Raw genomic sequence first — 26,287 nt, forward strand, 5'->3', positions numbered from 1 at the left:
GCAAGGAGCATATTGAGTGACTTTCTGGTAGTCAGTATGAGTATTTTTATCCACATATTTGTTGTCTTTTGTGATCTTTTATTTTCATCCTGCACAGTAGGCAGCGGCAATACAACCTTTGGATGTAGTCCGCCGTAAAATCCTAACGAAGAAGAAGATCCATTTTTGCTCTCGCGATACTACCCGTACGTGAACACACGAGCTGTGTTGGAGGATCATGGCGGAGCGCAGGAGGCATAAGAAACGGATCCAGGTAAAATAATTTTAATTCTAACTGGAAGAACATAATATTTGCTTTGATATATTACAGAGTTGAAAACTGTTCTCATTTTGGACACTGCAATATTTCTAAGTTTCAGCAACAGGCTAGTTTTATATGAAGGGAATCTTGTTGGTGAATCGATGCAGTTGATTGGCGAAAAGCTGCCAGTAGCAGGTAGCTAGCTAGCGTTAGCTTGCTAGCCACTGAAATATTTTATTTTGCAGGAAGTAATTTTGCATGTAGACTGTTATCTGTAACACGAATATTTCACTGAGTCAGGGTATCACAGAAACCAGGGGTGTATTAGTCGGATTCCGTTGCAAAACGTTTTGAACGGAACGGGAACAGTTTACTCCTAACAAAAACGAGTTTATTGGACCAACTCAGGTAGGTCCCTCCCCGTTTCGTTTGCTCTGTATGCTTCTGTTTTGCAACGGAAACTGACTAATGAATACACCCCATGCAGTGAACGCTAGCGCAAAACACGAGCCTACGTACTAACAGCTTTTAGCGAAACTCGGTAGCTTACTAGCTACCATCACCAATGACAGTAGCTAGCTAACTTAAAGCAGGCATAGTTGCGGTTGTAACCAAATGTGCAGGCGCGTTTGAGTGTTTTTGTATGCATAAATACTGTTTAGCAAGCCAAATGTCACCGATGTGCCAGCACATCCTCATTCATTGATGTTTGATGGCTGCACGAAAAAGTCACTTTCTCATTTTCCAATCGATGACGTAACTTAACTACACGTAGATTGTATCAGGATTTCTTTTGAGATGTATTGGTCATTGCTCAAATTGCAATATTTTTACCAGCAAGGCTTGACTCGTTTACTGCTGGGTGTGAGTCCCTATCAATTTTGTTTGAGACAAACTCATCCCACACACTTGATACAACGCGACAAACCTGATGATGACGATAAAACACTTCACTGTAGTGCTAAGATTACACACAATTAGGCCTTCTGGTGGTCATTGTCAAATAATGAAACAGGTTGACATGCATCAACAACAGCTGATACAGACAGCTTGGCCGATAGTCGTAAAATGTCGTCATAAAACTGCAGCCCTCTATCTCATTTATGGCACTGTTTTCTTCTGAAAGAACAGGACAATTTGTTATTATGCAACAGCTAGAATTCTATATATTCCTTTACCTCCTGTTTGTGCGCTCTCTCACTCATGGTATGGTAATAATTGTTAGGAATAACTGCTTAGAATGTTGCTTTATGAAGTTAACTTTTGGCGAGCGTAGCCTAAATAAACACACAGTGATTTATTAGACATACAGTGAACAAAGACTGCATGGGGGCTTTAATAACATGTATTAAATCATATGAAATAATGTTATTGAAATAAATTGACTCAGCCACAAAAGTATGCCTGGATGCACTTGTATCAACTTTGAAACATGGTTTTCTTTGTTTGGGCTAATGGCTAGGCTAATGTGGCTTCTACCTGATTATCCTCACCTGATTGTTCAGATGTGGACCTTTATGTATGTGGTCTGATATACTTTTGTTTGGCTAGCTAGCATGCAGATTACTGGGCCCTGGCCTAGGGTTGGGCGGTATCCAGATTTTCATATCGTCATACCGTTTCTGTACCATACCGGGGTATGTAGTATTACAGAATATGCACACAAGGGGAGCTATATATATACAAAAATTAATACAAAATAACTATATATATATATAGGGGGGCGGCGCACAAAACAATTTAGGCAACAGGGATCTTGATCCAGGAAGGGATTGAATGTCTCTGCTATAACCAAGAAGCTTGATCTTGACGTCTAGCCACTTAGCTAGCAAGTTAGCAAACCAAATGCATAGCTGGATATAATTTCACATCTTAGAGATTTCTTATAGTTATACTTAATTTATAGTTATAAGCAGTGGTGTAACACACACCCCCGCAGGCCGTGTGAGGTATGAACGGTATATTGCCCCAGCCTTAACGTGGGCAGCTTAGTGGGGACTAAGTGTTCTCCTGTATTGAGTTATGTTTAGTAGAGACTAGTGAGACAATGTTGTAAAAACGAGTAGATACTACCTGATCATGTCCAATAAGAACACAGATTTTAGTCTACCATTGCAAACAGAACCCAGTCTTTCCAAGGTGAAGAGGGGGCCCAGTCCATTTCCTCATAGTCGTAGGATTAGCTCAGGTAGAGTTTTTCCATTTAGTGGGATCTCATGTATCTCATATTTCTGACTGATGATGGGGGGGGGGGTGTAGTGTATATTTTGACTTGAGATCTTCTCAGAGGTTGCCCCGAGAAGCTGATCCCGGGTCAGTTTTACATTTCCCCCACTAATGGTTAATGTTACGATTGGGGAGGGGAAGCTCATCCAGGAGCTGCTATGTGTTGGCGGTAAGGGTGGATTTACATTAGCAAAATATGTCTAGTGAGATCTCTCTTCAACGTCAAATGTGATTATTTTTTTATTTATTTTTTACAAATAGGCCTACCTAACTCAACAATGCTGTAACTTTGACCACTGGTGGGGGAACATTCCAGGGGGGTGGCACTTCTGGTGGCAGGATGGGGCTCATGTGAGCTGGGGCCTGGTAAGACTGGACTGGTAGCTGAGCCGGGACCTGGTAATGCTGGACTGATAGCTGAGCCGGGGCCTGGTAATGCTGGACTGGTAGCTGAGCCGTGGCCTGGTAATGCTGGACTGGTAGCTGAACCGGGGCCTAGTAAGACTGGACTGGTAGCTGAGCCGGGGCCTGGTAAGACTGGACTGGTAGCTGAGCCGGGGCCTGGTAATGCTGGACTGGTAGCTGAGCCGGTGCCTGGTAAGACTGGACTGGTAGCTGAACCGGGGCCTAGTAAGACTGGACTGGTAGCTGAGCCGGGGCCTGGTAAGGCTGAGCTGCAGACTGGTAGGGCTGGGCAGGATAATGCATTGGGGCCTTGTTTGGCTGGGCCGGATACTGGTAGTGCTCAGCCAGTTGCTGTATGGGGAAACTGTTAGGGCTGGGCCGGGGACTGGTAGGGCTGGGCCGGGGACTGGTAGGGCTGAGCCGGGGACTGGTAGGGCTGGGCCGGGGACTGGTAGGGCTGAGCCGGGGACTGGTAGGGCTGAGCCGGTTGGCAGGCTGTAGCCTAGTGATGGTAACTGGCAGCCTGAATCACGTAGTGGGCCTGGGGGAAGGGTTGGCCACTGGTAGGGGCTGGGTTGATTGCTTGGTTGGCCTGGGTTGAGGCCTGGGTGGCTTTGGTTCGGGTTGAGGCCTGGGTGGCTGCTTGGTAGGCCGCCTTGGAAAGCCAGTTGTCCGGCTACCCTCCCCCCATTAGCGTTACCATCCCAGGTTTCGGCACCACGAAAAATATCTCAAAGAACCTGGTAAGGGATGGGTGGGAGGTAACACAAGGTGAGAGGAGGGTAGCCTTTGTTGGTCTTTTGCATGCTTCAAATGATGATGATAGATGGTATGGATGTAGATGGTTTCTAGTATTAAACAATAGAGAATAAATATACCGGAATACAAACTTGTCACGTCACCGATATTCTCAGTTTTGATCTCAAAATAGGTCATCCACGTGAATCGTGTAGATCCCCTGGGAGAATCTCAATTGCATACTCCTCTTTTCGCCTCCTTCTCAAAACCCATTGGAGGAGAAGGTCAGAGGGGAGGAACCTCTACGCTTTCTCATCCAATAGTTTTTGAGAAGGAGAGAGATTCTCCCGCTGTGTGATCGCTAACGTTACCTTCCATGGTGGCTGTGTCATAATGCACTCCACTTAGCAAACTTTGTTCCTGACTAGGAAATGTGGAATGCAACTCAAGGTAAGCATCCTGTGTTTGAAATAATGCTGCGGTTTATTGTTAAGAAGTTAATTATAGTTGCATGTATGTTTCAATAGCGCAAATTATTACGCACAAAATTAATGTTAGCTAGCATCTAAGTTGGCAATGTAACATTACCACCCGCCTATGAATAATGGTGTATGTTTCTCATATTGAATTTAATGACTGAGCACAGAATGTATTCCTACGCGTTCTAAAAATAGAATATCAAAGAGTTCAGAGCGTGATGTTAGATATGTCATGTCAGAATGTGTGCTTCATGCAGGCTGGAAGCAGCCAGCCGCATTCCCTAACCAGCCATTATCCACCCGGCAGCTTCTCTCCGTCTGTTCTTTCTGCGTATCTCCAGCTGTGATGGTGAGCTGGGGTGTACAGACAGGTTTCTGTTGTTACATTCGTTTAATTATTGGAGCGGCTCGCAGCGAGAGCGAAATGGATGCGTATCTTTTCATTTCGCCTGTAAGCAAGCCTAGGTTTGTTATACACTGGGTGTATTTGCATATATGAAAACATGAACATAAAGTGGTGGAACAGGGCTGCAACCACAAACTTCCTCTGTGTAGGCCTACCTGCTCTCACCTGCGCTGTCTAGACTGCCGCATTAATTACTGTTGTCACGTTCTGTTGCATAATTCAACAAGTGTGTCAATAGCTGGATATCACCTGTGGGATCACGATACTACTCAGTAGTTAAATTATGCTTGGCCCGGTATCACATCTTTAGTTTACACTGTTTACACTGACTCATCTTTGTATCTGTGCCTTTATAGCGTCTGTGACAGCACTGGCAGCGCCATTGAGGCTATCTCCATTTCAAAGTAGTACATTTTCTTCTTCATTGGCTGATTGCTCCCAACTCATAAGAATACCCACACTTTAAAATGGTGGATGCCCTAAATAGCAATGTCCATGCTAAAACAGGTTATATCCATCTCTACGACAACAGACACAACTCCGATATGAAGTCCTTTTTCCCCAAAAAATTGCCCGAAATGCCACGTGCGTTTACTTATATCACTGCATTCGTAACAACCTAACCATTGCGAAACTTCTATTAGATCAAATAAGCCTCACGTAGCAAATTAGCGATAAAAAAATGTGTTTACCAAATTCAACCATTATTTTAGTTATTTTCGTGGACAGATTTTGGGATGAGTAAAACCTCTCGCTTCACCTCTTCCTCTTTGATAATATAAATAAGGAATCAACTGATTAGGGTGCAGGTGAGTGCAGTTAAGGTGTGCTGGGGGAGGAAGTCCCGCCCCTGCAGGAACCTGGAAATGTATGTGACTGGTACTGGGTGGCGCGTGACGAAGTGAGCGGGAATTTTCTACAACTTGACTTCACCATGGGAGGTACTAAAGCCCACCCCTGCCCTGGGTTGACTGTCTGATCTGCTGCTTCACTGGTCTGATATCTAGTCTGTCTGTAGCGATGATTTACTATGCTCTGTAGAAGTAAAAAAATAAATAAAAAAAGCACAACATTTAGCCCTACTTTATTTTGTGCCTTCCTCAATTGTGTGTGTGTGTGTGTGTAGGAGGTGAGTGAGCCCACCAAGGAGGAGAAGGCAGTGGCCAAGTACCTCCGTTTCAACTGCCCCACCAAGTCCACCAACATGATGGGCCATCGGGTGGACTACTTCATCGGTCAGTAAATATGTTTACATAAACTTTTTTTGATCGACATTTACAACGTTTGCATAGAAAATAGATGTGACAATTGCCTGCTAGGGTGCGTTTCCATTTAACGATCTTGTGTCGATAAAAACAGCTGGACGTAATGCCGTCACAACTGAAAACCTAGTGTCGCAAAAACTTAGTGTTGAATAAAAAAGTAGTGGTTGAAGTGTTTCCGTTACCCATTTAGACAAATTGCGCATAAATAAATTTGGCGACAGCTTGTATGCCCTCCCACCTATCTGTTTCGTGTCTCAGGTATAGCCCGCGAAAACCAGCATGTATAATGTATAGAATACAATAGACTAATATTTGCCATAAGGTTACCTTGGCGTTCTTGGGAACAGGGACTATGTGGTATGCTTAAAACATTTAGGTATTACAGAGAGGTTCAGGGGAGAGGTTGAAAATGTTGGATGTCTTAGCGGGACTTCTTAAAAGCGTCCGGATTAGTGTCCCACTCCTTGAAAGCGCCAGTTCTAGCCTTTAGCTCAGTGCGGATTTTGCCTGTAATCCATGGCTTCTGGTTGGGATATGTACGTACTGTCACTATGGGGACGACAGTGTGCAGGCGAAACAGTCCTTCAGTTTATGGGTTTATTGAGAATAAGAACCTCATTCTGAAGGCATACAAGGAAATAAATTAACTTAACCCCCTAAGGTCGATGACTGTGCCCCCATGGAAATCTAATTAGCCTAATAAAAATCCCCATTAACCTCTAAGGCAGGGTTCTTCAATTCCGGTCCTGGAGGGCCGAAACACTTCTGTTTTTCATTTCTACCTGGTAGTTAATTGCACTCACCTGGTGTCCCAGGTCTGAATTAGCCCCTGATTAGAAGGAGAGGATGAAAAACAGAGGTGTTTCGGCCCTCCAGGACCGGAATTGAAGAACCCTGCTCTAAGGGATCGGTGTCCCGTATACGGGATGGTTGAGCTAACGTGCGCTAATGTGATTAGCATGACTGTTGTAAGTAACAAAACTTTCCAGGACATAGACATGTCTTATATGTGCAGAAAGCTTAAATTCTTGTTAATCTAACTGCACTGTCCAATTTACAGTAGCTATTACAGTGAAAAAATATCATGCTATTGTTTGAGAGTGCACAACAACAAAATACTTATCACGGCAACTGGTTTGATACATTCACCTCTGAAGGTAAATAATGTACTTACATTCAGTAATCTTGCTCTAATTTGTCATCCTAAGAGTCCCAGAGATAAAATGTAGCTTAGTTTTGTTTGATAAAATCAATTTTTATATTCAAATGTAGGAACTGGGTTCTACAGTTTGAACCCCTGCTGTCTCTGGCTCCACACCCACCCAGCCCGGCCATCTAGATGTGTGAAAGTTAGTGTATAAGCTAATGATCCATCATGTATGACATGGGAGTGTGTAAACTTACATTTTGTATTATCATATCAGTTTTGTATGTACTTGAAAATGTATCAATTGACCAATTCGGCACATTTGGGCAGACTTGATAGAAAATAGTCCCGTATTGCAATGCTTCACTGGAACAATCTGAAACTTTGCACACACACTGCTGCCATCTAGTAGCCAAAATCTAAATTGCGCTTAAACTGCAATTTTTATATTGTGGCCTTTCTCTTGCATTTCAAAGATGAAAAAAATAATAAATAGAAAACACATGTTTTTTTGTTTGCATTATCTCTTACCAGATCTAATGTGTTATATTGTCCTACATGAATTTCACATTTCTACAAACTTCAAAGTGTTTCCTTTCAAATGGTATCAAGAATATGCATATCCTTGCTTCAGGTCCTGAGCTACAGGCAGTTAGATTTGGGTATGTCATTTTAGGCGGAAATTGAAAAAAAGGTTCCGATCCTTAAGAGGTTAAAAAATCTGTCAGTTTAAAGATAAAGATCTGCTTTTTTGAATTGGATGCGTCCCTAATCCACCGCATCTGCCTATGAGAACCTCATTGCGGTGAAAGGTGACGGAGCTAGAGCATAGCGTGTAAAAATCGCCTGTCCTCGGTTGCAACACTCACTACTGAGTTCCAAGCTGCCTCTGGAAGCAACGTCAGCACAAGAACTGTTCGTCGGGAGCTTCATGAAATGGGTTTCCTTGGCTGAGCAGCCGCACAGAAGCCTAAGATCACCCTGCGCAATGCCAAGTGTCGGCTGGAGTGGTGTAAAGCTCGCCACCATTGGACTCTGGAGCAGTGGAAACACGTTCTCTGGAGTGATGAATCACACTTCACCATCTGGCAGTCCGACGTACTAATCTGGGTTTGGCGGATGCCAGGAGAATGCTACCTTCCCCAATGCATAGTGCTAACTGTAAAGTTTGGTGGAGGAGGAATAATGGTCTGGGGCTGTTTTTCATGGTTCGGGCTAGGGCCCTTAGTTCCAATTAAGGGAAATCTTAACGCTACAGCAGACAATTACATTCTAGATGATTCTGTGCTTCCAACTTTGTGGCAACCGTTTGGGTAAGGCCCTTTCCTGTTCCAGCATGACAATGCAACACTCACTACAGAGTTCCAAGCTGCCTCTGGAAGCAACGTCAGCACAAGAACTGTTCGTTGGGAGCTTCATGAAATGGGTTTCCTTGGCTGAGCAGCCACACATAAGCTGCAATGTGCACAAAGTGAGGTCCATACAGAAATGGTTTGTCGATCAGTGTGGAAGAACTTGACTGGCCTGCACAGAGCCCTGACCTCAACCCCATCAAACGCCTTTGGGATGAATTGGAACGCCGATTGCGAGCCATGCCTAATCGCCAAACATCAGTGCCCAACCTCACTAATGCTCATGGCTGAATGGAAGCAAGTCCCCGAAGCAATGTTCCAACGTCTAGTGGAAAGCCTTCCCAGACGAGTGGAGGCTGTAATAGCAGCAAAAGGGGGACCAACTCCATATTAATGCCCATGATTTTGGAATGAGATGTTCGACGAGCAGGGGTCCACATAATTTTGGTCAATCTGGTTCCTCCTATTTAGGGAGAGGCATGATCTATTTCTATAAAAGAAGCCTACTTTTAAATCTCATCTTAACTAGTTCATTCATGTTTTTTTAAACGTCAAATTATTGTTAATTCAAAAGCCCAGATATTTATAGGCGGAACCTGCTCGATGAAAGAACCATCCAATGCATAAATGGATAAGCCATCTAAAATATTTATAAGAGAATTAGAAAACCGCATACTTTAATTATTTCCCGCATTAAGTACCAATTTTAAATCAACAAGGGCTTTCTGCAAGGCGACAAAATCAGATTGCAGCTCCAACATAGCCTGGTCAGCCGTAGGGGCAATAGCGTACATACATGTCATCTGCATACAGATGAATGTTACACATTTTTGCAGATAGACCAATATTATTTATACACTGCTCAAAAAAATAAAGGGAACACTTAAACAACACAATGTAACTCCAAGTCAATCACACTTCTGTGAAATCAAACTGTCCGCTTAGGAAGCAACACTGATTGACAAATGTCACATGCTGTTGTGCAAATGGAATAGACAACAGGTGGAAATTATAGGCAATTAGCAAGACACCCCCAATAAAGGACTGGTTTTGCAGGTGGTGACCACAGACCACTTCTCAGTTCCTATACTTCCTGGCTGATGTTTTGGTCACTTTTGAATGCTGGCGGTGCTTTCACTCTAGTGGTAGCATGAGACGGAGTCTACAACCCACACAAGTGGCTCAGGTAGTGCAGCTCATCCAGGATGGCACATCAATGCGAGCTGTGGCAAGAAGGTTTGCTGTGTCTGTCAGCGTAGTGTCCAGAGCATGGAGGCGCTACCAGGAGACAGGCCAGTACATCAGGAGACGTGGAGGAGGCCGTAGGAGGGCAACAACCCAGCAGCAGGACTGCTACCTCCGCCTTTGTGCAAGGAGGAGCAGGAGGAGCACTGCCAAAGCCCTGCAAAATGACCTCCAGCAGGCCACAAATGTGCATGTGTCTGCTCAAACGGTCAGAAACAGACTCCATGAGGGTGGTAAGAGGGCCCGACGTCCACAGGTGGGGGTTGTGCTTACAGCCCAACACCGTGCAGGACGTTTGGCATTTTCCAGAGAACACCAAGATTGGCAAATTCGCCACTGGCGCCCTGTGCTCTTCACAGATGAAAGCAGGTTCACACTGAGCACATGTGACAGACGTGACAGAGTCTGGAGACGCCGTGGAGAACGTTCTGCTGCCTGCAACATCCTCCAGCATGACCGGTTTGGCGGTGGGTCAGTCATGGTGTGGGTGGCATTTCTTTGGGGGGGCCGCACAGCCCTCCATGTGCTCGCCAGAGGTAGCCTGACTGCCATTAGGTACCGAGATGAGATCCTCAGACCCCTTGTGAGACCATATGCTGGTGCGGTTGGCCCTGGGTTCCTCCTAATGCAAGACAATGCTAGACCTCATGTGGCTGGAGTGTGTCAGCAGTTCCTGCAAGAGGAAGGCATTGATGCTATGGACTGGCCCGCCCGTTCCCCAGACCTGAATCCAATTGAGCACATCTGGGACATCATGTCTCGCTCCATCCACCAACGCCACGTTGCACCACAGACTGTCCAGGAGTTGGCGGATGCTTTAGTCCAGGTCTGGGAGGAGATCCCTCAGGAGACCATCCGCCACCTCATCAGGAGCATGCCAAGGCGTTGTAGGGAGGTCATACAGGCACGTGGAGGCCACACACACTACTGAGCCTCATTTTGACTTGTTTTAAGGACATTACATCAAAGTTGGCTCAGCCTGTAGTGTGGTTTTCCACTTTAATTTATTTTGAGGGTGACTCCAAATCCAGACCTCCATGGGTTGATACATTTGATTTCCATTGATTAATTTTTGTGTGATTTTGTTGTCCGCACATTCAACTATGTAAAGAAAAAAGTATTTAATAAGATTATTTCATTCATTCCGATCTAGGATGTGTTATTTTAGTGTTCCCTTTATTTTTTTTGAGCAGTATATAAATAGTAAATAGTAGAATCGACCTCTGCGGGACACCTTTAGTAATATCGTGTGTTGTCTGACAGATAGTTCCCAAACCACTTGCAAGACACCTGGTTGAGTCCCATTTCAGACAACCTTTTAATGAGTAGGGGATGGTCGACAGTATCGAAGGCATTGGATAGGTCTACAAATATGGCAACATAGTGATTCCTATGATCTAAGCAATTTAATGTCATTTAAGACTGAAACAGTGCTATGTCCAGGTCTAAAATCAGACATTAAGAATATAATTTGAAGTTAAAGTTCTTAACTGAGAGTTTGCAAGGGATTCCAATATTTTTGCAAGATATTTTAGAAATTGGGTGGTAGTTATCTAGGTCAAAAGGCTCTCCACCTTTTGTAAAGGGGGTGGACATGTGTCCCCTTCCTGATCTTAGGGATATCACCAGAAGCAATTGTTAAATAAAAAAATGTGGGTCAAAGGTTCTACAGTGAGGGGGTCAGAAAGCTGCAGTAGAAAGTGTCAAGCGAATCAGCTCCAGTGGATGTTTTCTTAGATACATTTTTTTCAAGGCACTTAATACATCATTGACATAAAATGGTTCAAATGAAATAGAGTGCATTGTCTCAGCTATCTGTTTAGAGATTAATAAAGGACTCCTTCTAGTGGAACTTGAGATATTTTCAGAAACCATTCTTTCAAATAGATGGCCAGCTGCGGTAAAATTGTTATTTAAAGCACCACAAATATCATTTTTGTCTGTTATGGGACCAGAGGCTGTCATAACCTGCTGTGGGGAGGGGGCAGGTTTCCCCCAAAAAGATTTTACTACTTTCCAGAATTTAAGAAGTATGTTGACTTTTCTTTTCTAACCAGAGTAAGACACATTTCTCGAATGTCTAAAGGAGGTAGAATCAGTCAATCTAGTCTTAGCCCAAGCTAGGTTTCTTTCATGAAATCTTTCCGACCATTCATGCGTGAACCAAGGGTTATATCCGTCTTTTACCCTTAATCTCTTATATGGGGCATGCTTATCTGCAACAGAGTTAAACAGAGAGGTAAAACATTTAAGGGCCTGATCCGAATCGGAGATAGAGGACGACACACCCTCCCAACCAGGTCATACAGGAAATGTTGCTCATTGAAAAGTCTTTGTAATAATGCATGGACACGATTTAGATAGCTTAGTATCTCTAATTCAGGCAATGGGACAATGGTCACTGATCTTGTTAGCAAAGATTCCGTTGGCTGTATACTTATAAGGGGCGTTTGTCAGAATGATATCCAAAATAGTAGATTTTTCAGGGTGTTTTAAGTTGGGTTGGTTTAGTTATCAGTTGAGTTAATTTAGCTCAGTACAAAGAGTCAAGAACTGCACCGCTGCTGGGCTTTTCACCCTCAAAAGTTTCTCCTGTTTATCACAAATGGTCCACCACCCAAAGGACATCCAGCCAACTTGACGCAACTGTGGCAAGCATTGGCATCAACATGGGCCAGCATCCCTGTGGAACACTTTCGACACCTTGTAGTCCATGCCCCAATGAATTGAGGCTGTTCTGAGGGCAAAAGGGGGTGCAACTCAATATTAGGAAGGTGTTCCTAATGTTTTGTACACTCAGTGTATATGAAAATAGCCATGGGATTGGCTTGAAATGGTATAGATACAAGATTGCTTAGAACTGTGCCATTTGGTCTGTCTTGAATGACGATGTGGATCAATACCAGACTCAAAGAGGGTTACCTGTTTCGGGCAAGGACTGATATCCTATCACGTTTTTTGTTCCTTTTCAATGTTAGCACCATAGCAGAGCTGCTCTCTCAACAGTGTCAGTAAATGTTGTTTGCACAGTCATGGGTTAAATGTCTGTTGTGTGTGCTTCTGTGTCTGTTGGAGAGTAGCTTTTGTACACATCATATCCTCAGGGGCCAGGATTTCAGAATGTTCACCCAGAACAAAATAATTGTTTTAAGTGAGCCTATGTCCCCCTTGCTTTTGGATGAGACTTGAAGACAAAACTAGACCAAAGCTCTATATACCACATCCCATGCTACAACCAAGATAGTGGCTATGAGACCATAACAATTGTTTAGAATATTTCATCACAGTTTCTTTAAAAACAGAATTGAGACAACAAAGGATCATTTTGATCTCGATTGAGCCTTCTGAGAACTGGCCCCACACATCAGCTGTTGACATAGCATGATAGCCAGTGAGTTTCAACACACAGTATCTCCTGGTCTTGTCTGTATCTTTGAACATGTTGCCGGTTTCCCCATGTCAGCCTCCAAGGCAGTGGACTGTCTGCTGGACTCCAAGTGGGCCAAGGCCAAGAAGGGAGAGGAGGCTGTATTCACCACTAGAGACTCTGTGGTGGACTACTGCAATAGGTGGGACCCACTTACCTTCAACAACATACCACACTAGACTAACTAATATCACTACCACGCTACACCACACTTACTACCACATTATGCCTATACACTAGACTATTTACTGTTAACTACCACCCTTCACTGACTTCCCTAACACTGCACTAGCTAACTACAACTTTACACTAGACTAACTACCACCCTACACACTAGAGTAACTATCTACCACACTGTTTCTCCTCTCTTTGTTCAGGCTGCTGAAGAAGCAGTTCTTCCACCGCGCTCTGAAAGTCATGAAGAAGAAGCCCGAGAAGGACATCAAGAAAGAGAAAGAGAAAGAAAAGGCTAAGGGCGACAGCGGCAAGGAGGAGGAGAAGAAGGGGAAGAAGAAGGATTCCAAGGATGCCGAGGCTTCAGACGCAAAGAAGGAGAGGAGTGTAAGTCAATTGGGTGAATATGTAGGCCATAAGCATGTTGTAGTTGATACATCTTAGACCACTGAAGCAGTCTCGTCATAGACATAGATCAATCATATTTCTATAAAGGCCATGGGTCTGATCATGCTGTGTCTTTTTGTTCAGGACGATAGCCCCGAAATGCCAAAGAAGAAAAAAGACGCAAAGAAGAAGTTTAAACTGGAGCCTCATGAGGACCAGCTCTTCCTGGATGGGAATGAGGTGAGTTGGAACACAGGGAAACCTGGGAAAACAGGCTCCAACTCTCCAAAGATTAGGATAGGGAAATATGAAAGCAGGAATTTCTGGAAAAGTGAGCATGTTTCAGTTGACATGTAGATGAGTACCTCTTTAGTCAGAGGGATTTGTAATATCCGCTTTGAAAGAAAGTGTACAGTTTGAGCGTTTTCGTATGTACATGAATTCAGCACCTTGGTGTTCGTGTTTCCCTGTGGCATTTGAGAGAATTCCAAGAAAAGGTTATTTCACAAAATAACTGAGGGTGCACTTTACGAGACAAATTCTCCATGACGAGACCCAAATTCTTTGTGGCGTCAGTTTGCTAGGCTAGCTTTTTTTCATATGATGGCAGACGGTTCAATGTGAGTTGCACTGACATCACCATGTTATATGGTAAAACAGTGAATCGCTGTGAATTCAGCAATTGACTGATTTAGCCAAATAAAAAAATATTTAAGTTGAAATGTAAAATTGACATTTACTCCACTTTCCAGGTGTTTGTTTGGATCTATGATCCAGTCCATTTTAAATCCTTTGCCATGGGACTGATTCTGGGTGAGTGGCATTGTGATAATTACCTAGAATATGACATTTTCAACACAAATGACTGAACTACAACTGATTTGGTAAAGAAGAGAATAAGACTGATTCTTTTCCGCTGTACTAAGGCGTGTCTGTTTCTGTGTTTACAGTAATTGCAGTGATAGCGGCCACTCTTTTCCCACTGTGGCCGGCTGAGATGCGTGTGGGTGTGTACTATTTGAGCGTGGCAGCAGGCTGTTTCGTGGCCAGTATACTGCTGTTAGCTGTTGGTAAGTGGCTGAAAGAAAACACGCCGTCTGCATCAGCAGTTTCTCTTGTTATGTCAGTCACTCAATTAGCCCATTTCAGCAACAAATAAAATTGATTGGTATATACAGAAAATTCTCCAGTGTAAAAAACCCCCCACAAAAAACAATGAAGTGTTAAATCAACATTGAAAGTGATGAGTATGTGGACCCATATAGACACTGGAAGAGTGTTAAATTAATACACTGATTAGTGTAAAGCCTTATTCAAATATTTACCAGAGTGCCTTGCCTTTCGAGTTTGTTGCATTCATCCATTTATTGTGTCCTATGGACGTCACCAAGTGAGATCCTAAGCGAATATGTTATCATACATTTTTTTTTTTTTTTTTTACATAATATCATACTTCACTTTGAACCAAAACCACACCCATCATTATCATATTTCCCAGAAAGCTCTATTGCAGGTAGGTTTTTAAAAATTGTTTCATTATCTGTTTGTTGATTGATTAATACATTTTATGCCACTCAAATATAAATTGCAAACATTTTTGAAACTATTCCAATATGTTACTTGGACTTATTGCACCCGTTACTGAAATGGTTGTTCCAGTTTAGATGCTTTAGGTTGTCTCATAGCTTAGTCTTCCCAACCCTGGCATTCATTCTGAATACTGGTTGCGGGTGATTTAAAAAATGCCAAAAGTTGGATATCCCCACACTCCAATAGGAATTACACATCACCTACATAACTTGCAGGCCTGATGTGGCCCGTAAACCATGAGTTTCAGGATTATATTTGTTCCTAAAGGGGTACAAACACTTATCACCTGTGGTACCCTGTAAGGTCATCCTTTGTACCTTTTTTAGTTATAAGTGCATAATTGTACGTACCCCAGTTCATACCTCAAGCCACATCAGGGTTGCAAAATTCCAGTGACCTTCCCAAAATTCCAAGATTTTCCAGGAAACTTCCACACAGAATTTCTGGAGAACCTGGGAATTTTGGGAAAGAAACCCCAATTTTGGAACACTACCTGCAAGTCACATTATGCTGGCTTGCAAAGTGATGTGCAATTCCTATTGGAATCCAGCCGGAGTTAGGATATCCAACAGTTGAACAAAAAAAATCACCTGCAACTTGCATTCAGAATGAGTGCCAGGATTAGTAACATTGTGAGGAGGCTACCTAAGGCAAATGTGTCAAACTCATTCCACGGAGGGCCGAGTGTCTGCGGGTTTTCGTTCCAGCCTTTATTGAACACCATTCCGCTTAGGGCCCCCAAAAGGCTAGGGCCGACTCTGACTGCATGTGTGGGTATGAATGTGCGTAAGCAAACCCGCGAGACAATGAGCCCCCACCCCCATCAAAGTTGCCTATCCCTGCCATAGACACTTGTGAAGAGATTGGATAGTTTTAAATCAATATGGTGCTTCCAACTTGTCCTCCTAATATGCTAGGTAGAATAAATCACCATATTGCTAATACATCTATCCAACTCTTAAATTAAATTCCAATAAAAAGTTTAAGTTCTGTTCTTTACCCTTTTTAATAGTTGATCTGGGCACAATGGAACTTAGTGAAACTGACACCGGTTTAACTACTTTGCAGAAATGAAAGAGAGAGAATCATATCGGTCTAAATTATCATTCGCAGTTAATGTTTCAAACTCAACCAAGAGGTAAAAAAATAAAATAATAATATATATATATATATATATATATATATATATATATATATATATATACTTGACTCAACGTTCCATTACGTACAGTAAGGCACTGTTAGCATAATTAAATGGATGCAGTCGATGCATGAGTAATAAAATTCACCAATACATAGTTAAGTAGTCTAATAAATATTGCTATCAGGTTGTAAATCACAGCTAGTCTATTGTCTGCTGCCTTAAGTCCATCAGGGGATGAACTGTTTCACCAAATGTCTTAGTTAAAAACGTACGAAAAGGGCAGTGATTGGAATCTCAACACAATCATATGCAGTAAGGCTATAGCTTATCTACAGGGCCTTCAGAAAGTATTCATACCCCTTGACTTATTCCACATTTTGTAGTTACAAATTGATTTCTCACCCATCTACACACAATACCCCATAATGGCAAAGTGAAAACATGTCTTTAGAATTGTTTTGCAAATGTATTGAAAATGAAATGCCTTATTTACATAAGTGTTCACACCCCCGAGTCAATCACCTTTGGTAGCGATTACAGCTGTGAGTCTTTCTGTGTAAGTCTCGAAGAGCTTTGCAGACCTGGATTGTACAATATTTGCCCATTTTATTATTTTCAAAATTCTTCAAGCTCTGTCAAATTGGTTGTTGCTAGACAACCATTTTCAGGTTTTGCCATAGATTTAAGTCAAAACTGTATCTCGGCCACATTCACTGTCTTCTTGGTAAGCAACTCCAGTGTAGATTTGGCCTTGTGTTATAAGTTATTGTCCTGCTGAAAGGTGAATTCGTCTCCCAGTGTCTGGTGGAAAGCAGACTGAACCAGGTTTTCCTCTAGGATTTTGCCTGTGCTTGGCTCCATTCCGTTTCTTTTTTATCCTGAAAAACTCCCCAGTCCGTAACGATTACAAGCATACCCATAACATGATGCAGCCACCACTATGCTTGAAAATATGGAGAGTGGTGCTTGGTAATATGTTGTATTGGATTTGCCCCAAACAGAACACTTCGTATTCAGGACAAAAAGTTAATTGCCTTGCACATTTTTTGCAGTATTACTTTAGTGCCTTGTTGCAAACAGGATGCATGTTTTGGAATATTTGTATTCTGTACAGGCTTCCTTCTTTTCACTGTCAATTAGGTTAGTATTGTGGAGTAACTAGAATGTTGTTGATCCATCCTCAGTTTTCTCCTATCACAGCCATTACACTCTAACTGTTTTAAAGTCACCATTGGCCTCATGGTGAAATCCCCTGTTTCCTTCCTCTTCGGCAACTGAGTTAGGATGACGCCTGTATCTTTGTAGTGACTGGGGGTATTGATACACCATCCAAAGTGTAATTAATAACTTCACCATGCTCAAAGGGACATTCAATGTTTTGCTTTTTTATTTTTACCAATCTACCAATAGGTGCCCTTCTTTGCGAGGCATTAAAAAACCTCCCTGGTCTTTGTGGTTGAATCTGTGTTTGAAATTCTCTGCTCGACTGAGGGACCTTACAGATAATTGTACAGAGATGAGGTAGTCATTAAAAAAATGTGTTAAACCCTGTTATTGCACACAGGGAGTCCATACAAGTTATTATGTGTTTTGTTAAGCATATTTCTACTCCTAAAGTTATTTAGGCTTGCCATAACAAAGGTGATGAATACTTATACTCAAGACATTTCAGCTTTACATTTACATTTTAGTCATTTAGCAGACGTTCTTATCCAGAGCGACTTACAGTTAGTGAGTGCATACATTTTTAAATGTTTTATTAATTTCACTTTGACATTTTGGGGTAGTGTGTAGGCCAATGACAAACAATCGCTATTTAATCAATTTTAAATTCAGGCTGTAACAACTGTAACAACAATGTGGAACACGTCAAAGAGTGTATACTTTCTGAAGGCACTGTATTTACAGTACATAAACAAAAGTATGTGGACACCCCTTCAAATTAGTGGATTCAGCTATTTTAGCCATACCTGTTGCTGACAGGTGTAAAATCGAGCACACCTCCATGCAATCTCCATAGACAAACATTGGCAGTAGAATGGCCTTACTGAAGGGCCCAGTGACTTTCAACGTGGCACCGTCATAGAATGCCACACAAGCTCACAGAAAGGGACCGGCGAGTGCTGTAGCGTGTAAAGATAATTTGTTCTCGGTTGCAACACTCACTACCGAGTTCCAAAATGCCTCGAAGCAACGTCGGCACAATAACTGTTCGTCGGGAGCTTCATGAAATGTGTTTCCATGGCCGAGCAGCCCAGCCGCTAATAAGCCTAAGATCACCATACGCAATGCCAAGCATCGGCTGGAGTGGTGTAAAGCTCACCGCCATTGGACTCTGGAGCAGTGGAAATGCGTTCTCTAGAGGGATGAATCACGCTTCACCATCTGGCAGTCCGACGGACGAATCTGGGTTTGGCGGATACCAGGAGAATGCCACCTGCCTCAATACATAGTGCCAAGGGCCCTTAGTTCCAGTGAAGGGAGATCTTAACACTATAGCATACAATGACATTCTAAACGATTCTGTGCTTCCAACTTTGTGGCAACAGTTTGGGGAAAGCCCTTTCCTGTTTCAGCATGACAATGCCCCCGTGCACAAAGCGAGGTCCACACAGAAATTGTTTGTTGATCAGTGTGGAAGAACTTGACTGGCTTGCACAGGGCCCTGACCTCAACCCCATCGAACACCTTTGGGATGATTTGGAACGCTGACTGCAAGCCAGGCCTAATTGCCCAACATCAGTGCCCGACCTCACTAATGCTTGTGACTGAATGGAAGCAAGTCCCCGCAGCAATGTTCCAACATGTGGAAAGCCTTCCCAGAAGAGTGGAGGCTGTTATAGCAGCAAAAGGGGGACCAACTCCATATTAATGCCCGTGAATTTGGAATTAGTTGTTTGACAAGCAGGTGTCCACATACTTTTGGTCATATAGTGTATCTACTGTTTTTTTTTTAAATCTACTAATTTTGAGGCTGCTTATTCTAATGCTTACCCTATAATAAAGATTTGGCACATCATTGTGCACGTTACACGTGATATATATATAGATATACAGTACCAGTCTAAAGTTTGGACACACTTACTCATTCAAGGGTTTTTCTTTATTTTTAGTATTTTCTACATTGTAGAATAATAGTGATCAAAAGCTGAAGAACACATCCAGGTACTGTCCGCCGGTGCTGGAGTTGTAGGCAAATTCATGAAAAACAGAAAAGAAAACGCAGCACACTGCTGCTCACGCTCCCAGGTGATATCTATTTATAACAACATTTCGACCCCTAGGTCATCATCAGGCAGCCATATCCCAGGTGGGGGTGGAAGGTCATATATATATATATATATATATATATATATAGGGGCAGTACTCAGTGACATTACTTCCTGAAACAGGAGGTAAAAAATGTATAACATAGGTTCACAATATTAACATTCAATGTATCAAAATATATGATCATATACAAGGAATGCAATCAATATTTACAGTAATATACATACAATATTCACACAATGTTCAATTAGGATATTTTTTAAACACACAATTTGGACATAATGAAACTATAAAAACGGTTTAAAGTCAAACTCCTCTGAATAATAGTGAAGACATCAACTATGAAAGAACACATGGAATCATATAGTAACGAAAAAAGTGTTAAACAAATCAAAATATATTTTATTTTATTCTTCAAAGTAGCCATCTGGAATGCTTTTCCAACAGTCTTGAGGAGTTTCCACGTATGCTGAGCACTTGTTGGCTGCTTTTCCTTCACTCTGCGGTCCAACTCATCCCAAACCATCTCAATTGGGTTGAGAGTCGGGTGATTGTGGAGGCCAGGTCATCTAATGTAGCACTCATCACTCTCCTTCTTGGTCAAATAGCCCTTACACCGCCTGGAGGTGTGTTTTGAGTCATTGTCCTGTGGAAAAACAAATGATAGTCCCACTAAGCGCAAACCGGATGGGATGGTGTATCGCTGTGGTAGCCATGCTGGTTAAGTGTGCCTTGAATTCTAAATAAATCACAGACAGTGTCACCAGCAAAGCACCATCACACCACCACCTCCATGCTTCACGGTGGGAACCACACATGCAGAGAGCATCCGTTCACCTACTCTGCATCTCACAAAGAAACAGCGGTTAGAACCAAAAATCTCAAATTTGGACTCATCAGACCAAAGGACAGATTTCCACTGGTCTAATGTCTATTGCTCGTGTTTCTTGGCCCAAGCAAGTCTTCTTATTATTGGTGTCCTTTAGTAGTGGTTTCTTTGCAGCAATTCGACCATGAAGGCCTGATTTTACAGTCTCCTCTGAACAGTTGATGTTGAGATGTCTGTTACTTGAACTCTGTGAAGCATTTATTTTGGCTGCAATCTGAGTTGAAGTTAATTGCCGATTTCTGAGGCTGGTAACTCTAATGAATTTATCCTCTGCAGATTAGGTAACTCTGGGTCTTCCTTTCCTGTGGCGGTCCTCATGAGAGCCAGTTTCATCATAGTGCTTGATGGTTTTTGCGACTGCACTTGAAGAAACTTTCAAAGTTCTTGAAATGTTCCGGATTGACTGACCTTCATGTCTTAAAATAATGATGGACTGTTGTTTCTCTTTGCTTATTTGAGCTGTTCTTGCCATAATATAGACTTGGTCTTTTACCAAATAGGGCTATCTTCGGTATACCACCCCTACCTTGTCACAACACAACTGATTGGCTCAAATGCATTAAGAAGGAAAGAAATTCCACAAATTAACTTTTAACAAGGCACACCTGTTAATTGAAATGCATTCCAGGTGACTACCTCATGAAGCTGGTTGAGAGAATGCCAAGAGTGTGCAAAGCTGTCATCAAGGCAAAGGGTGGCTACTTTGAAGAATCTCAAATCTAAAATATATTTTGATTTGTTTAACACTTTTTTTGGTTACTACATGATTCCATATATTATTTCATAGTTTTGATGTCTTCACTATTATTCTACAATGTAGAAAATGGTAAAAATAAAGAAAAACCCTGGAATGAGTAGGTGTGTCCAAAGTTTTGACTGGTACTGTATATCGTTCTAAAGTTATCGGCAGTCACAAAAAGACATAAACATCTTGATTCTGTTTAGCGGAGGGCTTCTGTGAATGTAGGCAAATTATCTAACGACTCCCTTAGCTGTTGTACGAGTGGTCTGAGGCAGTCGGTAATAACGAGAGTTTTAGTGCAACTTGAGTAACTGATGGGAAACAGCTCAGAGATTTAACGATGCACCTATGAAGGTTCTTGGGATGAACTTAGCCTTAAGATGCTTTTGGGAAACCCAGCTCTGGTATGTTTACCACTTGTTTACCCTAGTCTTTAGTCAAAACTGGTAACAAAGCACATAAGTTGATGATGTCACCTTGTTTTTGTTTGTCTCCCATCAGCTCGCTGCATCCTGTTCCTGATCATCTGGCTGGTGACGGGCGGACGCCACCACTTCTGGTTCCTGCCCAACCTGACTGCCGACGTGGGCTTCATCGACTCCTTCCGTCCGCTCTACACGCACGAGTACAAGGGCCCACGGGACTACAGCAAGAAGAGCCCGGACAAGACCCCCGATGCCAAGGCCCAGAAGTCAGACGGCGAGGAGAAGGGTGACGGTGGGGAGGAAGAGGAGGAAGCAGAAGGTGAAGGAGAGGTGGAAGGAGAAGAGGCTGAGGGCACAGCGCCGAAAGGGACGGAAGAAGGCGAGGCGACTGAGCGCCACTCAGACACGGACAGCGACCGGCGGGAGGATGAGGGCTCGCAGCACAGCAACGGAAACGACTTTGAGATGATCACCCGCGAAGAGCTGGAGCAGCACACGGAAGAGGAAGAGGAACGGGAAAGAGGAGTGGAGGAGAAGGGAGACGGTGAGACAAAGCCCTTGTCTGTTCAAACATAAACATTATCACTACCACCTCCTCCTTCTCCACCTCCGAAGGACCTCCTCCAGGTCTTCTCTCAACCTCGCTGAGGAGACACCTCCCCATCTTGTCTGCTCCGATCTTCCACTAACTATACTGTACCACGTTTGTCTTGGTATTGACACCGGTGAAACGAAGCAAACGGCTATGACAATGGAAAAGAGAGAAGAGAAAAAAAACGCCTTATTGTGGTTCTGAAATCCCCAATCTTATTTAAACTGAGAAATGCAAACTAACTTAAGAGACGTGTTTGTCTGAGGAAGTTGTCACGGTAGTTCTCCCGACGTTCTCCCAATTTTTCGGTACTTACGGTATGACTTTCTCCCATATCATCCTAGTTCAGAAAGACACATCCGCTCTACATGTTATGTTCACTATAGCTACAATGGTCCCTTGTATGTCTCGTTTTTGTACGTGAGGCAAAGTCTCTTGTCATCTCCACAGATGAGGGAATTATAGAGCTATGGAATCCTTGTTTTGCCAGGAGAAGTACTGCCATCTTGTCTACCTGTCTGTCAAATCCTGACTGTGGTCTTATGAAAGATGTGTGATTGGTACAATCAAGGTAAAGTTAAGCCCAGGGTCATGTCCAGTAGACGCGTTTTCCCTACTCAAACCAACCATTTCCTTTTGGGCCATTGTCACACAACTGGGCCAAGGGACCTGTACTAGCAGCGGCAGCTGGCCCTCTGTACACGGTTCATCTCTTGTTTTTGGACTAAAGCCAGAGTCTGATCTCTCCTAGGCAGCCATCAAACGTTACAATTGAGCAACCGTTGGCTGCGCCACTATAACCAATCTGGATGGACCAGAAGCCGTAGTTTCTCCCCCCAGCCTTGTGGTTCTTTGCCGTACTTCCTATTTTCAATGAGAAATGCTTGTTTGTTTGTATGGTTGATGATCATCGTGCAGCAATGTACACACACACATAAAATCACAGAGGTTCGCAAGAGTCATGTCCATTACGTAAGAGTAGTATCCATTATGAGCAGTGGGACTTATTTTAAGTGTAAAACTGATCATCTAAGATATTCCTTACTAGAATAACTTAATTTATTTGGGCTACACACATGCAGACAGCAAAGATAGAATGGAAAAACAGTTTGAGGTTTGTATTCACCATTTTAGAATGAGACGTCAAAATGAAATAGTGCCAAACACGTGAATTGTTGCAATGCATTCTGTTTTCATACGAGAAGACATGTCAAAAGTGTCAGCAAGGGATTTTGGTGCATTTATTCATTTTTGTAATGGTAGTGTCAAATTCCAAACCTTTTAAATGCAGTGCAGTATAGGAGCTAGGGCATTGGTTTGTAGACTTTGATCCCATTCTCCCTTCAGTTTCTATCCAAGCCATGCAAAGCAGACCGTGTCCTTAATACTATTACAAGCTATCGTATAATACGTATGGTAGGCTTGTTGTCAGTTCAACTCGGATGCCCATCCTTTCATGATAGCTTTTGTTGGTGCCTTCATTGGTATTCTAGTCAAGCTAACAGACAACGATGAAGACCCCTGTGAATGCATGGAGACTCCATTTGAAACCAAATGGGGGCATGGTCCCAATTCTCCTCTATTGTTGCATTATGTGGGCTGTGGTCCAAGACTGTCCATTTGTAAGGTCACATTTTTTACTCATAGTGAGGATAAAATAGATAAATGTATAATTTATATGTATACTATCGATATATCATATACATACATACATATACAAACTTCGTCTGAGAAATTATGAACCCACTTTGTTCAACCTGAACCGAACTCTTTTTTAGTTTTTAGGTTTCTGGTATCTTTTCATCATAATGTATTTTTTTATTATTACACCTTTTTAAACTATAATTTTGACCTCCAATAGGCATATTGTCAAGAGTGTACTGTACTCATTATTGGGGACTTCAAACACCAGAAATGTGGATTATGTTATGTGTGGATATATAATATGATCAGATGGGCTACCTAATTTTGTTTTATTTTATATTGATTGATTTTACACCGTCATTTCTTTGAATGTGTGAAGAGTAATGTATGTAGCTAGTTTGTCCATGTGGCAACTTACTGCAAGCCCCATAATCACTTTTGTTTCTTCACGTAAAAACAGTGAATGATTAACTAGTGGTTGAGAAACTCGTTGGCAGGGGCTTGCATAAAATGTATATAGCTGTTCCACCCAAAATGTTCTGGGTGGGAAGTTCTCCCCACAGTGGAATGGTAGAGCACAACTTGTGAGAGCAAGGGGGAAAAAAGTCACTTGATGACTTTGATATCCCACACCGTACACAGATAGACCCAATGTAGTGAACTGAGGAGTATTTTCGAGACACTCGTACTGTAGTGCTGGCTGGTTCCTGGAACTATGCTGGATGTGGAACCAGGCAGGTGCAGTACAGTTCTGTTCAGGCTCAGTAGTGTGAAAAGGGTACAAGCTCGGTCTTGCTTTCCTATTCTAAGAGCATGTTGACCTCAGATTTTTAGGCCTCCAGCTAGTTTCTCCATCGACGTGTTTCCCTGAGCTCTTCTCAACAGCATGTACCTCTTCCACAGGACGTGTACTACTAACCACTGCCGTCTGTAGGTTTTTGTCTTTTTCTAAGTATGTTTGTTTTCATTGCTCTTCTGTTTCCTGATGTCTTCTGGAGAGCGAGGTGCCAGTAGCTGTATTATGAATTTTGGCAGAACTAGGCGATTTCTTGAAAATCTCATTGTGCTTAGTGTTCTTCGTGCAAAGTCTGTATATTGTAGTATTAATCTATGCTGCTTTTCCCCATCAAAATACATATTCTATCTGGTCAAAATGTCTTTATTCATTTAGTTGTCCATATTTGGATCCATATCAGAGTGACTGTCTCTTGCAATATGGGAATATAATTTAATTTTATATCTGTATCTTATCATTGCAATAAATATAGGAAGCAATTGAGTTTCCTGGCTTATTTGTATGAAATGTTAGTGCTTGAAATGCATGAAACCCCAGGTTTCGACAGAGATCGCCAAAACTCAAAAACTCGACTTGAAGTTCAGTACCTTCTCAAGCTGAAAAGCAGCCAGTAATAATAGTAACATTTGCACCGCTGTGACGAACCAGGGTTATGGCTTGAAAACGTACCTCATTCCAGGGATGGAAGGTGTCGTTCGCTGCTGGGTTAATTATATAATTTGAAATTTGAAATACTGCTCGTTTTTAATTAAAGGTCCAATGCAGCTATTTTTATCTCAATAGCCAATCATTTCTGGTAACAATTAAGTACCTTACTGCGATTTGTTTTCAATTAAAAATAAATGCTTCTTAGCAAACAGCAATTTCTCAAGCAAGAGTTTTGCTAGGACTGGCAGTGGTCTGAGTGGGGAGGGGAAAACTCTTTCTCATTGGTGTATTAACTAGTTTTACCGACCTGGCAGACACAAACCCCACCCCGCCAAAACAGGCTTACATTTCAGTCAGTCTTACAAAAACAGCTCTTACACTAAAAGGGCATTATCATTTTTTAAATTTTCACAGTATTATTATCCAACCTCCAGTGTGGAAATATATAAAACACAAGGAAATCACGTTTGACTGCACTGGGCCTTTAAACTGCCTTTTTGGTCAGCATGCTAGGCTAGCTGTAGTCTGATTAATCAGGCTGTAATACACAATGAATTGGTGTGTATATACAGCCTGAGACATTGGTTCCTTACAAGCCAGACTGTTGAATAAAATGACATGTAAACTTACTCTACTGGTTGTTTGTGAAGTTTGTCCTACTGCTTGAAATTTTAGACAAAATATCCACTGGAAAACATTTTTTACCAAACTTTTTATTGAGTGGGTAGGTATATGGTTTGGTTCGGCACCGAGGTAAAGTTAGTTGATATTGGACAATTGGATTTCAGTCTTTAAAAAGAAGTGTGGAATGTTCTCCATTCTCTACGAATTCAGAATATACAATTTTCATGGCATGCTTGGTTCAATAGCTATTGACGAGAGAGAACCAAATGTCCAATATAAAACTAACTTTACCTCGGTGCCCGCCATATATACCTACCGGCTCTCTAAAAACTCACGTAAACAATACTGTCCTGTGGATATTTTGTTTAAAATTTCAAGCAGCAGAAGGACAAACTGCACAGACAACCGGTAAAGTTTAAATGTAATTTTAT

At 42.3% G+C, this 26,287-nt stretch overlaps 1 protein-coding gene across 1 annotated transcript; it reads left to right on the top strand.

The window, feature by feature from the left end:
* Positions 1–194: 194 nt before the first annotated feature.
* Positions 195–25,861, top strand: LOC121534947 (translocation protein SEC62). The gene is made up of 8 exons (XM_041841579.2): positions 195–253; positions 5,622–5,730; positions 12,968–13,073; positions 13,309–13,492; positions 13,637–13,732; positions 14,245–14,305; positions 14,443–14,562; positions 21,629–25,861. Exons 1-8 carry the CDS (start codon positions 218–220, stop codon positions 22,126–22,128), a joined length of 1,212 nt encoding a protein of 403 aa, XP_041697513.1. The 5' UTR covers positions 195–217; the 3' UTR covers positions 22,129–25,861.
* Positions 25,862–26,287: the final 426 nt, after the last annotated feature.

Source organism: Coregonus clupeaformis, chromosome 21, assembly GCF_020615455.1.
Source record: "Coregonus clupeaformis isolate EN_2021a chromosome 21, ASM2061545v1, whole genome shotgun sequence".
In the NCBI taxonomy this organism is placed as follows: Eukaryota; Metazoa; Chordata; class Actinopteri; order Salmoniformes; family Salmonidae; genus Coregonus; species Coregonus clupeaformis.

Excerpts from the sequence above, each read along its gene's own strand:
- LOC121534947 (XM_041841579.2), top strand. The coding sequence starts at position 218 with ATGGCGGAGCGCAGGAGGCATAAGAAACGGATCCAG. Across the intron at positions 254-5,621 it reads GGCATAAGAAACGGATCCAG|GAGGTGAGTGAGCCCACCAA; the intron begins GTAAAATAATTT and ends GTGTGTGTGTAG. Across the intron at positions 13,074-13,308 it reads GTGGTGGACTACTGCAATAG|GCTGCTGAAGAAGCAGTTCT; the intron begins GTGGGACCCACT and ends CTCTTTGTTCAG.